The sequence below is a fragment of the Silene latifolia genome, chromosome 10 (assembly GCF_048544455.1).
Source record: "Silene latifolia isolate original U9 population chromosome 10, ASM4854445v1, whole genome shotgun sequence".
In the NCBI taxonomy this organism is placed as follows: Eukaryota; Viridiplantae; Streptophyta; class Magnoliopsida; order Caryophyllales; family Caryophyllaceae; genus Silene; species Silene latifolia.
In genome coordinates this window covers 139,267,755-139,281,459 of record NC_133535.1, presented here as the reverse complement: position 1 = coordinate 139,281,459, position 13,705 = coordinate 139,267,755, and the positions used below count along the sequence as shown (strand labels likewise).

The 13,705-nt window shown below is 36.7% G+C and overlaps 2 protein-coding genes across 2 annotated transcripts; one reads left to right on the top strand and one right to left on the bottom strand.

Annotated features, from left to right (window-relative positions):
• Positions 1 to 7,717: 7,717 nt before the first annotated feature.
• Positions 7,718 to 11,707, top strand: LOC141606033 (uncharacterized). Its single transcript, XM_074425003.1, has 4 exons — positions 7,718 to 8,065; positions 9,539 to 9,653; positions 9,762 to 9,876; positions 10,355 to 11,707. Exons 1-4 carry the CDS (start codon positions 7,965 to 7,967, stop codon positions 11,230 to 11,232), a joined length of 1,209 nt encoding a protein of 402 aa, XP_074281104.1. The 5' UTR covers positions 7,718 to 7,964; the 3' UTR covers positions 11,233 to 11,707.
• A 951-nt stretch (positions 11,708 to 12,658) lies between these two features.
• On the bottom strand, positions 12,659 to 13,633 carry LOC141606031 (blue copper protein-like). The gene is made up of 2 exons (XM_074425002.1): positions 13,453 to 13,633; positions 12,659 to 13,359 (listed from the first exon to the last, which is right to left on the bottom strand). Exons 1-2 carry the CDS (start codon positions 13,631 to 13,633, stop codon positions 12,872 to 12,874), a joined length of 669 nt encoding a protein of 222 aa, XP_074281103.1. The 3' UTR covers positions 12,659 to 12,871.
• Positions 13,634 to 13,705: the final 72 nt, after the last annotated feature.

Here is a 13,705-nt window from a genome sequence, read left to right as displayed (position 1 = left end):
ATCGATTTGAAAAAAAAAATTATCACTTTCTGAATTCGTAGACACGAGCTATAGCCGCTTTAAGTTTTCCGGAACAAAAAATTGGGTATTTCGGGCAAAATTCGAAACTTCAAGGACACCGCGTGCATTTTCCCAAAAAAAAAAATATCATCAAAAATGAAAGATTATATCTTAAGTTATGAGCAGCTTAATTCCTTAGTTGAAAAAAACAAGCGAGATATAAAACTCACACTCTCTACTCAGTGAGTCGATGCTAATCCAAAGACAATTCCGATAAAAGGTTGCATTGGCTTGTGTCTAATAAAGCGGATTTCTTTTGGAGTTAATTTCAGCTCATTTCAAGTCAGTTCAGTTCTATTTAATTTAGCTTAAATTTATTCAGTTTAGTTCAGCTCACCTTGTTCTTTTCTGTTTAAAGGAGCTTAGCTAAACTAAACTGAACTGAACGGAACTAAACTGAACGAAACTCAGTTGAACTGAATGGAGTTGAACTGTTGAAGTAAGAGCTAATTTGTAAATAGATGAGCTGAACAGAACCGAACTGAATGAAGCTAAACTGAACTGAATTGAATAGAGGTGAGGTGAACTGAAATAAATTGAAATTAAACTAGAAAGAACAGGGTTAAGTTTAGTTCAGCTTCATTAAATGTAGTTTAATTTTATTCAACTTTTCTAAGTCGAAAAAAACAAGGCCTAATTCTACAATGCTTACGGAGCTATACAACCTCAAAACTTACATAAATCGTGGATAGTAGATTCAACTACCGTGATTTCTCAAACCAACTCAACCTTATCCGGAGTATTATTTAACATTATGAATTATGAAGTGTTGCTACTTGCTAATAATCTATTGGCCCACTTGTGAAATGTTGTTCATGTATCAAGATCAAGATAATCAAAGCGTTAATTAAGATATTATTCTAGGAATTCATTTGAATTGACCATAATTATATCTTTAAATGCAATGGAAAGTCAAACAAATTGGGTAAAAGACTATTTGCACTAGATCAACATTCAACATGACCATGGGCCGTGTTAGAATTGGGACGGGCCAGCGCACCAAGTTGGGCTGAAAATTCAGGCCCTCAACCAGTCTTTCTTATAGGTTGGATTGGGCTGGTATGGGTTGGCTCGAGTTTAGCGCTATCTCAACTCTCAAGCCATAACTCATGTTTACGAGTTCTGAAAGTAACGATTTTTTTCTCAAATCGATCATCTTTCCGAGAAGAAGTTATTTTGTTTGGATCCTGTAGCCATCTACGCAGTCACCTTCAATTATGACCTTCCAACCGCCCGTACTTCCGCCCTCTTTTAAGCCGCAAGTACATATGAGAAAAGTAGGTGGACCATATGCATGATAAAGAAGATAATGACCAAAAAGAAAAGTGAAAGAAATATTAACTTTAAAAAAAAGTGGAAAATGTCAATGAAAATGTGGAATCCTCCCCATTTTTTTCTTTCGATTTCCTTCCATCTCCCTACTACTAAGAGAATAAAAGTTCTCTAAAATTTTTTCGCTCAACTGAAATGCTCTATGATTGGTCATCACTCCTCACACTATATCATAATTATGTCATATTAATTATATACCATAAATAGAAGATACTACTACTAATTTTTAATTTGTAAACACACATTAATGGGATATTTTGTTTTTCTTATACATGTTTCATTGCATTAATAATACGTATGAGATAAAATATGCCGCACAATTTTATTGTATAATTAAGTAACTACTTAAAGTTATTCTTTTGGTAAATGTAATCGTATAATAATATACTCTCTAATGTATAAAACAATTAGTCTTGTTGAAGACGGGTCGGAGCAAGTGACGGATAATGTCACTCACAAAACGAATATGGGGGACAAGGTGGGGGCACCCCCATGTGCTTCCCTTTCTCCTCTATTTGGGTCATTTGTGAGGGAAAATGGTATTCGTCACTCCAAAGTGACGGATACATGCCATCACAAATGAGATTTTGTGTGTATAAAATTAGGTTCATTTAAAACATCAATCTTATTTGGTGTGAAAATTATCACTCTTATTATACCGCTTAAGCATGCTACCTAAGTAATATTTAAAGTCTTTCTACATCTATACAATAATATAAAAAAGGTAGATTGAGCATAGCTTTTAACAACTAAAAATATTGACACTCTAATAAGGCCACGTGGAGTAGGAGATTAAGAGCAATATATGACAGAAATAAGATCACAATTATAATGTTTAAATTAAAGGCCTTATAATTATTATAACATTTGAATCGTTTTTTCAACCAAAAGACCTAACTCTTGTATTACTACAATTGAATGCTGCTATTATTGTCATAATTCTCCCACCTCATCAAATTCTTCGAACTAAAATTTGCAAGTAACGTATTTCTTTGGTCTTATAAATCAACTCATGCTCACCCACTATTCACCTCTCAACTTTTTTCCTATATTTGATCATTTAAATTGACATATTGTTACTTAAATTACCGATATTTAAGGATCAATAATACTATGGCTTAATTTGCTTACAAACTTTATACTAATCTGTTTCCAATTTTTGTTTGCAGAATTGAATTCTCCCAATTTGAGGGGATACTAGCTGTCAAGACAATTTTGTAGACACAAAAAGAAGTTTGAATGAAAACATGGTAACTATTTTCCTCGGATGAAAGACTTGACATCTTATTACAAGATTTCGTGTCTTATGACAAGGTAGTTTTCCAATAATATTTTTAAATAACAGAATTTGGTATACTTTTCTTTTATTTTTCCTCGATGCAAGACTTAATTGACATCTTATTACAAGATTTTGTGTCTTATGACAAGGTAGTTTTCCAATAATATTTTTAAATAACATAATTTGGTATACTTTTCTTTAATTTAATGCTTTGTTGTAATTTTAATGTCGATGTATCCGATCTATTAAAACTTTATTTGTGTCTATGTTTTAATTCTTGATTTTGATTGTCGTACAAATATAGGTAAAGATGTGAAATGAATACAGCATGATGAGAGGCTCGGGGCAATATTTGGTTGTCAAAAAAAAAGATGTAGATAACAATAGATCGAGTGGTTACATACTCCGTATATGAGTATTAAGTTAAATATTGGAAGTTAAGATGATATGTTAATAGTAGTCGCATGTCAGTACTACAATAGAACAACATAAATTATCAAGATTGATACACCAGTTATATGTCGGATTTAGTAGAGTATGTCTAGCGCCTTGAAACTACGGGGAATACATCATTGTTATACAATCCACACTATCATAACAATTGATTACTTTAGCAAGGTAAAGGGTAGGAGAGGCTAAGAAAAGGGATGAGAAGGAGATGATGGTAGAAGAAGAACGAGAATGACACAAAGCATAGAATAAGTGTGATGATAGAAATTAATTGGCCAACTCTTCACGTTTTAATATAATTACGGAGGTGTTAATGACCGCATAGAAAAGAGAGAGAAAAAGCTAAAAAAACTCCCAAATCAAAAACCCTAAAAACTCGTCACTGAAACTGCCGCGCTCCCCTCCGCCCACCGTCCCTCTTGAGTCGCACACTATCGCCGGAGATGGGGCCGCTTTCAGTGCTCTGTCTCCGACGATTTCTCCCTCTCCTCTAATTAATCTCGATTACCAATTTTCTACACCCACTACCCTTTAGCTGTTCTCCTTTGCCCCCTTCGCCGGAGATGCTTTTTCGACCTTGACTGTGGTTGCTAGCTTTCTCGGGATGAAGCTTTTTGGCATAAGCAGGTTCTTTTGATTTTTAAGGAGTTGTCATGGTTTTCTGATTTTTGAAGAAGATGATGTATGTATTGTTCTCAATCATTGCCTCTTCCTCCTTTACCTCTCGTGTTTCTCACTGGTTTTGCGCTGTCTCTAAGCTTCTTTTGATCCGTTTTAGGTCTTGGTTTTGCTCATTGTTGGGTCTTTACGAGGTTTGGTGTGATTTCTGTTTTGCCATTTTTGGCCTTCATTCCTGTTTTCATCTTAGTAGTCGGAGGCGGCTGTTGTTTTTTCGATGGCGGAGTTTGCTTGTTCTTGCGACGGTTTCTTGTCCGAGGTCGGTGTCGAAGGTTTCTTTGGGCGGTTTATTGCTGGTAGTTTGGGTGTGGGATTTTGTTTGGTAGTTTGGCTTTTTTAATTACTAGAGGAGTGGGAGTTGGGTGGGCTTGGGATGGAATTAACGGTGGTGATGGTTCGGGTCAGGTGCGGTGGTTTTCCAAAAGCCCTTGTCTGTCTTGTGTCTTGACATTTTCTTGTCTTTTTCTGTTTATAAGTTCTATTTCCGTTTCTCTAATCTCAAAATAATCTACTCTGAGAAGAGTATTCCTGTTTTTAATAACCTCTTAAAGGTGGTCTATCATAGTTTTTCAAGTTGGGGTTGTTTTGTGAAAATTTATGGCTGCCGTTTCTATTAATGCAATTTTCCTAAAACACTTTGTTATTGCACATGGAAATGGTGAGTTCAAGGAGGATGATTGGTCACTATTTAGTTCTTTTTTACCAATGGAAGGATCCCATTTGATTAAGGTTAAATTTCTTAAGGAGAGGGGTAACGATTTCTTTAAGCAAAATATGTTTGACTCTGCTGGCGGCTGCTATGAAATGGCATGTCGGCTTTTATGCTTGGTTTTGGAATCAATGGAGGACTATGACGCTGAATCTGTATTGCAATTAGCAATATCTTTAAATTTGAATCTAGCGGCTTGCGCTAATAAGCTCCATGAGTATGAGGCGGCCATAAACTTCAGCTCTTTGGTTTTGTCGTCCTTCCCTAAAAATGCTAAGGCTCTTTTTCGTCGAGCTATAGCTTGTATGAAGACTAATATGCTCATGGAAGCACAAACGGATCTTGAAACTGCGTCAATGCTTGAACCTAAGAATAAAGATATCCTTAGAGAACTAAATGTTGTCAAGAATCTACGGGCTATTAATCATAACGGTAAGAAAAGTATTGAGGACGAGTTGTCATGTGAGGTGGTAGCTAGGGAAAGTAAAAGACCTATACCTGATGATAATACCGGGGACGCCTCAATAGTTAACGATAATGGGGGTTCTTCTTGTGGCTCTTGCGTTACTCCACTCTCTGACTCCACTGTCATGGATACCTGTAATTTGGATGATGGTATTTCTATAAATATCGAAGAAAATTCTTCTCCTAATTTTGAGATGGAACACAATCACAAAGACTCTCAAATGGGTGATAATGAGTATATTCCAAAAACTTCGGTTCATGAGTTCTCAAGAAAGGGTGGAGGAAATTCAAGGCTAAGGATCTCCGGACAAGCTTATCAAAAAATGCTTCAAGGTAGTAAGGTGAGCTTTTACAATAAAAGAGACTTGTCTACTATGACAATTCGGATCCTTAATATCAAGGTCACAGAGGAGGGAGGAATTACAAGAGATCATTATAAGAGAAAGAAGAGGAGGAGACGCTCTAAAGAGCGGAAACTGAAGACAGTGGTGGTAAATGAAGACACGGTAATTGAAGACACGATTTCTTGTTCAGGAGCCATCAATGGGATTCATGGTTCTAATTCGAGAGAGTCCTCTATTGGTGGTCTCGAGCTCCTTCTATATTTGTGACAACTTTTCTTCTTCTAGTACTCAAATCCTCCAAGGAGTCCATACGGTTGTCGCCCTTAATTCTTTCTTACCTGTGTCTTTGGTAGAAGACAAGACCAACACCTCTATTTGCTTCCAAGCCCATAAAAATCCAAGTGAACATGAGTCATTCCTTTTTTCAGCTCGACGTAAGAAGTGCAAGTTTCCATTGTTTGGTAAACTGTCACGTGCCTCGCCTACACGTAGGCTTTGCAGAGCCCCTCAGGTAGTTTTTGCAGGTATCCTTCTAATCGTCAAGTGAGTGAGACGAAGAGAACGTTTAACTTCAAGAAGAATCATAGCCAAGGGGATGAATCTCCGAGACACAATGTACCTACTTGCTCTACAAGTAGGTATATCTCCCGTAAATCTCTACGTCCTCGAGGCGTAAGTGTGTCTTGTTGCAGGTACTCCTCCGAAGCTCAACTGACAAAGAAGAGAAAAGAAGATTTCGCTCATTTGGCTTACTCAGATCGTCCCCTCAAGAAGCCTTTTCTTTTTGCTAACCCCATTTTTAGTTTAATTTCTGTTTCAAATAATGTAATAATAAAGTCAGACTCAGAGAGTCGGCTACGCACTATATAAGGAACCTTTCTTTATCGTTGCCAAAAAAAAAAAAAAAAATATAATTACGGAGTATCTTTATAGGGTTTTCATAGAAGTTGTATCATTACTTTATACTATCAATGTTCGTGTATTTTTTCCGCATTCCAAATTAGTGAATCATAATTTATATGAAATATTAACCTTTTTATTTATTGTGATTTTCAAATTTTCATAAAAGATAGACAAAAAATTATCATAATAATTTGACCTAATTAATCTCCGAATGTATGTTTCTTAGGCGGGACTAAAGGATGACACACTTTTGTTTTCATATCGTAATTGATGGCCAAATGAAGTCGTAATATATACTCCATATTAAGATGTTTTTAAAATGAAAAGTACCATTTTGGATTATTGGGGTTCACAATATTGTTTTTTTACGAATGGCGTAAATAAGTAGATTTAGTGTGATTGCTTATCTCATTCTATAACCACGTGGTTTTAGATTTGCACCGCAAATGAAGATGGGGCAAACTTCTTGACTAACAACAAAGAGGCATAACAAAAAATTTCCGTCAATTTCACGGGTCACAAAACTAGTTAGTATTTAAAAAGCCGTGCATTTGCGCAGGATCTACACTAGTTTTCTCTAATACAACAATATTAAATCAATATTCATTTTCTACCTCACCAATAATTAACCGCTAGATCATTTCGGAATATAATCCGGACACCTAAAAGATAATAGAATGAAATGAAAAGGCGAATAAATGGAGATAATCCCAATTGCAAAACTAATTATCTAAACATCATACTAAAATAGACCTCTAGCCTCTAGGGGAAAACGACCCTCCTTGTTATTTTTTGGTCCATTTCGTTTTGCAACGCGAATATCTTTAGTTATACATTATTAAAAATTATAAAAATTTGAAATTCGTATAGCATTCACGACGGTAAATCAAAAAAGATCTCACATGACTATATTTTGTCTTATAGATTAAGAATAATATCAAAGATTCTATACGATTATAAATAGTGCCAAAAAACAAGTGTTACCTTTGGTTTGGATGAGAGAGAGTATATTATATGTTCTACTCTTCCTCTTTTACCTCTTCTTTCTCAAATAAATTTACAACCATCCAATCAGATTCAGAATTAATCCGAACTACTCCCTCCTATTCACTATTTTCTTCCATATTTCCTTAAACGGATTATTCAGGTTTTCTTTCCCTTTCTTATTTTGGAAACTTTTACTCTTATTTTATTCATCCCTCTCTCCTATCACCAAACCCCACCTAACTTTTACTCTTATTTTATTCATATCTCTCTCCTATCACCAAATCCCACCTTACTCACAATTACTTATTTAATTCCTAATTATTCATTCTCTCTCCAATTCACAAACCACAACATATTCAGTGGAAGAAAACCCCGACTAGGAGGGAGTATTAAGAAGTAATGAACCTCCTTTCTTTTTTTAGAAAAATGAAGAGGATCCTTATTGGCCCCAACTCCACAAGGGCTGTGTCCCCCCTCTGCCACCTGTCCATCACTCTCAGAATGGTCTCTCACTTTCCCAAGTCTCAACACAGCCCCCACCCCTCATTCTCTCTTGTCTGCTCACCTCTAACGCTCCGAAAGCAACACAACATTCAAACTACACAACAAGTGGGAACTCTGTGTGTGTGTACTCACTATTCATTCACTCATTTCCTTTCCTACCCTTTCCCAAACCAACCCCATTACATTTACATTAAAATCTCAACTGATGTACACAAAAAACTCAAAAAAGCAAGAAAAATAAACAGTGTAAAGGATGGCTGGACCAGGAAGTAGACCATTTGAGTGTGTTAAAAGAGCTTGGCATTCTCATATTCATCAATCCATTCGAGGTTCCATCATTCAACATATTTTCAGGTTTAATTTCTCTTTTTTCGCTTCAAGTTTCAATCTTTGACTCTTTTAACTTGGTTTTCTTACTTGTATTCTACTGCCCTTTATGTAATTTTCCCTCATTTTATATAAAGTTACTGTGTTATCAATGTCAAGTTAATTACCTTCATTTTCTGACAAATGAACCCTCCCAACCAAAACCTAACCTTAAGCTGATCCTATTACGCCCCTCACTCGAATGCCCATTGGGCTTACAGAGTGGTTAGTGCACCGTGAGTTATTGGAAGCTGCCAGGATTCGAACCTCGCTCGCTCTGATACCGTGAAGGAGTGCTTGTACCGAACTGCCCATTTTGAAAATTTTCACTTCATATGGACTAAGTGGTGGATGGGGGGCTAGCAGGGGCGCTCGTCCCACTAGAAAATGAAATTTTTGAAATTTTTGGTTCATTTTTCCGAGTTTACCTTATACTTCCTCCATTTCATTCAATTTCATACATTTGCCTTTTTGAACACTATTCACAAGTAGGGAGAATTTTCGATACAACTTCTAATATATAGCATAAAATATAGTCAGTGAGATCTTGTTTTAATTGTTGTCATAACAAATTTTTATAATTTTTACTAATATGTAACTAAAGATATGAACAAAAGAAAACGGGCATTGATATACGTGTATAAAGTAAATGTATGAAATGGAGGAAGTATGACATTACACTTCGCCCCTGTTTTTTACCCTAAAAGTGGAAGTCCGGGCTCCACCACTATATGGAATATGGATTTTTGGTTACAAATGATTTGTTGTGTTTATCAATGTGAAGTGCCTTCAAGTTGATTACCTTAATTTCTTAGAAAGTTTTGGTGTTTCAGCATAGAATTTGGTAGTTATAGTTGTACGGAACTGCCCATTATGTAATTTCCTTCCATTTCATATAAATTTCCAAATTTTGTTCGAAAAAGCTAGCTCTGTTTGTAATGTGAATGTCCACCATGTTAATCAACTTCATTTCGTATAAAGTTTCAATCTTTAAGCATATTCGGTGTACATGGTTATGTTACTCATATAGATGTGCCCCCCCTATGCAAGTGCTTATATGATTTACTATGGGAAAAGAAAATTCTGGTTACGCTCGCGTGATTTTCAATTCATGTGAATTGGTTGAAAAGGTGTTTAGTTCACTTAAATGAATTACATTTCATGTGAGAATTTCCACTTACATAGGGAAGTTCAGTGACTTTGTTCATTTTAGTTAATTACAATTCCATGATTTTGGCAACCAACTAAGTCTCGGTCTACCAAATGATTAGGAATTCCGTAATCAGATGAATATCATTTATGAAGTTCAATCTTTGTGCATTTACAATTTTGCTGATCATGGAAGATGCGAAGTGCCCACTGCCCACCAAGTCAATCACCTTCGTTCACTACAAAAGTTTTGATCTTTCTGCACATTTTGAACTCAACTGTATTAAATTTGTCCGCCATTTGTTTGTTCAGAGTTGTCAGTGAAGCTCATAGTTCCACCACTAGAAACAACAGAGAATGGCAGGAGAAGCTCCCTAGAGTTGTGCTAAAAGCTGAGGAAATTATGTACTCCAAAGCTAATTCCGAGGTATTTATGTCTCTTTCCTTTAATTTATGTACTCTATGTCAGTAGTTTGGTAATTTATGATGTCTTTTGCTTGTCTTAAAGCTTAATTGGGGTTACATTGTTGATTAGGCTGAGTATGTCGATACTGATACACTTTGGGATCGCCTGAATGATGCTATTGACACCATAATTCGAAGAGATGAGAGTTCTGAAGTGGGTCAATTTCTTCAACCTTGTATCGAAGGTATGCTTCTTTCTGTATTGTTGTTGCTTGTTGTATGCTTAGATAGTTAGATCTCTCGTATATATATATATATATATATATATATATATATATATATATATATATATATATATATATATATATAGTCATATTTCAAAACCGAGGTGTGAGTTTTGTAGTAACTTGTTAGAGTGTGCATTGCCAACTCCTGTCGGAGTTCAGTGCAGTGTTTTTGGCGATCACATTTAAAGACTTTGAAAGAACTTTAGCTGCTAATTTCATTTAAAATGCAGCTGGTTGTATGTGGTAAAGGTTTAAGCAGAAATACTTTCCTCGGGTTTGGCAGTTCAATCGCTCAATGTCATAACTGATAACCTTGCCGTAGTGCTTTAGTTCATTATTCAAGGTGTCTTTATAGTTGTATACAACAAAATGAGGTGTATAAATTGACTGCATCGAGTAAAGAATAATCCTTTTCCGCAATAATTTTGTTGTTCAGCTGCTCTTGTACTAGGATGTGTTCCTGTTAAAACATCACGTAGCCAACGGCACGTTCATCAGAGGAATTATCTGACCCCAGGATTACAAGAGACTGCTCAAGTATCACCCACGGTTCCTAATAAAACCAACGATCATATCTCTTTCTTACAACCGCAATCTGCTCCTGGCTACCAATTAAGCAGACCGAGGTCAACAACATTACATCAGGCTAGTTCATTTGCAATTTCGAGTACCCAAATAGCCCCACAAACCTCTCCCCAATACCACCACCAATCCTTCCCACTACCTCTGCCTTCTGTTGCTACTGATTCCATGTCTTCTCTGAACATAGGTTCTATTTATCCATTGTATTATAATAGTCATTTTTCAAATAACGAAACCCGGGTTCAATTTAACTCGGTCCAATACCCGTATTGTAATAATATAATCCTTGGAAGGCCAGTTGGATGGCCTGGGACTAGGGCCCAGTCGGCCCACCCTACTTTTTTCTCCACCGCCATGAGAGACCCGTTACCTACAGATAGTGGAGTTATCAAGGCTGATAAGAATGATCAAGTAATAAGGCCATTTGACAGCCATGCAAAAACTGTAGAAACAAATTGTGATTTGTCATTACGATTGGGTCCCATTGACTGTTGCGTGAGTCCGAAGAGATATCTTGATAGAGCGAACAATGATGGTGGTTCAAGCAGTCATCCTGATTTACTTCCTCGGAATCTTGAACTCTCTTTCTTCCCCAGACCTAAAGAAGTTATTGATAATAATAAAGCTTTAAGAAAGCGTAAAGCCGAGGATTATCATGAGTTAGGGGATGAGAGAGATCAATGGTTGCCAAAGCTTGAAGATAACCAATTTGATGGTCGATACAGATGGTGAGGTTGGTAGTCAAACTCGGTTTTGTTGTAACATATTCTTTGAATTGGTGAAATGCAATGAAATGGGAATCAATCTCATATCTGTTGTACCACCAATGTTTTGCAAAATTGCAGTTGATTTTTTAGCAGTAGCTTTAGGAATATTAATTACCCTTCAATTACTCAATCTTGCCTATGGTTAGAAACTAGACTAAGAGAACGGTTAGAGCACCGCCAAAATTTTGGTTTTCATTACTGACCCAAGCTTCTATTTGTCATTCCGGGCTTGCAAGAAGCAAGAGTGGCATATGTAGTGACAAATGAGAACATTAGAATCATTCACAACTGTCTGTATGATGTATATTTTCAGTCATTTACAATCTGTGTATGAAAGTTTTATTGTAACATATAGTAGTGAAACAAACTGATTACTAGCAACTCTTGTTTACACATTCGAAATTTTTGAAATGTACACTCAATCTTTTTCGACTTTGGAATATGATGGAATAAAACAAAATGATCCACTATTATGCCTACACTTTTTTATGTTGTGATGTAAGAATGTGTATATTCGACTTCCTTTCATTGCCATGGGACAAGCATTTGAGACACTTGGGTAATGTTCTTGTATGATAGCGAAGAATGTATCGCAGTGTATGGTAGTTTTCGTCATTTGTTTTGTGATTATAGCTTCCTTCTAGTGCTCTAGGCGCTTACTGAAGTCAAAACATACAAGTTGTGTTGATGCTTTCAAAAATGTTTGTTGACGGCATCCAAAGATGTTTGAGTAGTGCCAACACAACATAAATACTTAAATAAGGTCGTTGTACCTCATTCAACGATAGCAACTGTTTGTTAAAAAAAAAAAATAACGATAGCAACTGAAACGTTGTTACACCATACAACGGCGTTACTTAAAGTAGTTTACGTGTCATCATCCAATCAAAGTGCATTCATTCATCTGATACTTCCATACTGGTCAAGAAACTGATTCAAACCTTACTAGGAGTACTATTCATGGGTTTTGGGTGATTGTTGTCTTGTTTATTTAAAAATGGTACCGGAAATTGTTCTTGAGTGTACGTTAAAGTATTAGACCCCTTCCTTACTAACCTTAGAGCTTCTTGTGGTCTTTCGGTTTAGTCCGGATTTTAGGGGTAAGCTGTTAACTGCCCCCATAAGTTTAGGTATTTTTCTTAATTGGTTTTTCCCTCTTTAGTCTAGTCCAGATTCGAGTGGCGGATATCTACCTGTTAGGTTTTAATACTGTTACATTTCCACTTTCCAGGGACGAGACCTTCCATTAAGTTCGGTTAACCCAACCCTTTGCCGATTTAGGTCAAATGACACAAGTCGTCTCATTAAATTGCAAGACTGGGTGAGAAAGTAATGAAATTTGTAGAGACGGTAAACGCTGAAATGCTAAAACAATCATCAGACTATAAAAGAAATTCCTGGAAAATCATCTTTGAATATAAATATATGTAATAACAAATAAATAAATGTATTAGCAAGTATTAGCTGAAAGAAATGTCAGCCTTATTATTATACAATGTCTATCCAATAATCTATACTCCAAAATGTCATCTGCAAAATTGTTATCCCATATCTAAATAAAACAATCTTCAGTAAAACAAACATAGATCTCCCAATAACTGTGTCTAGAACACTAGAGCGGAAGCAACGATGACAGACAACAAGCTCAAAATGCTAACACCAGTAGCAGCAGCAAAGTTACCAGCTGGAGGTGGGGCGGAACCAGCCCCACTTGCTGGACCGCCTACTGCAGCAGGTCCCATTTGGAAAGAAGCACTGGGGCCCATTGCAACCGGAGAAATTGGTGTGGTCGAGACTGCAGGAGTAGGAGCAGCAACAGGAGAAGAAATTGGGCTTGGGCTTTTTTTAGGGGAGGGGGTTGCGCTTGGAGTAGGGGTGGAGGCAGGAGCAGTGACGGAGACAGTGAGCTTTTGGTTGAGTCCACAGTGGCCGGGGACGGTGCAGACGAAGTAGTGGGAGCCAGAGGTGGTGAGGGTGATGTTGGCAGGTGGAGTGGTGATGACGGGACCTACTGTTGTTGCTGTTGTGCAGGAATCATAGTTTGCCTTTGATACTTCAGCTACTGTGTGTGCTCCTGCTGGGAAATTGAACACTGCCACATAATATTGACAAATTAAATATATGACATTCTCATATCTCGAGTTACTTGCCACTCACGAGTAAAAAGTAGGGAGAAGAAGATTACCGAGAACATCACCAACAAGAAGGTTTTGCTGAGAAGCCCAATTGGAATAAAAGGAAGCAGAAGGAGGAAGAGTCCAACCAGTGTTACCTCCAACAACAACGCTTTTCGCTGAACAAATCCCGGAAACAGTTGCTAAAACTACAATTACCAACAATGACATAACTCCTTTGTTTCCTGACATGTCGTTTTTGTGTTTTTCTTTGTGTTTAGGGTGTTGGAATTGTGTTGTTTGTTTTCTTGGGGGTTTGAGGTT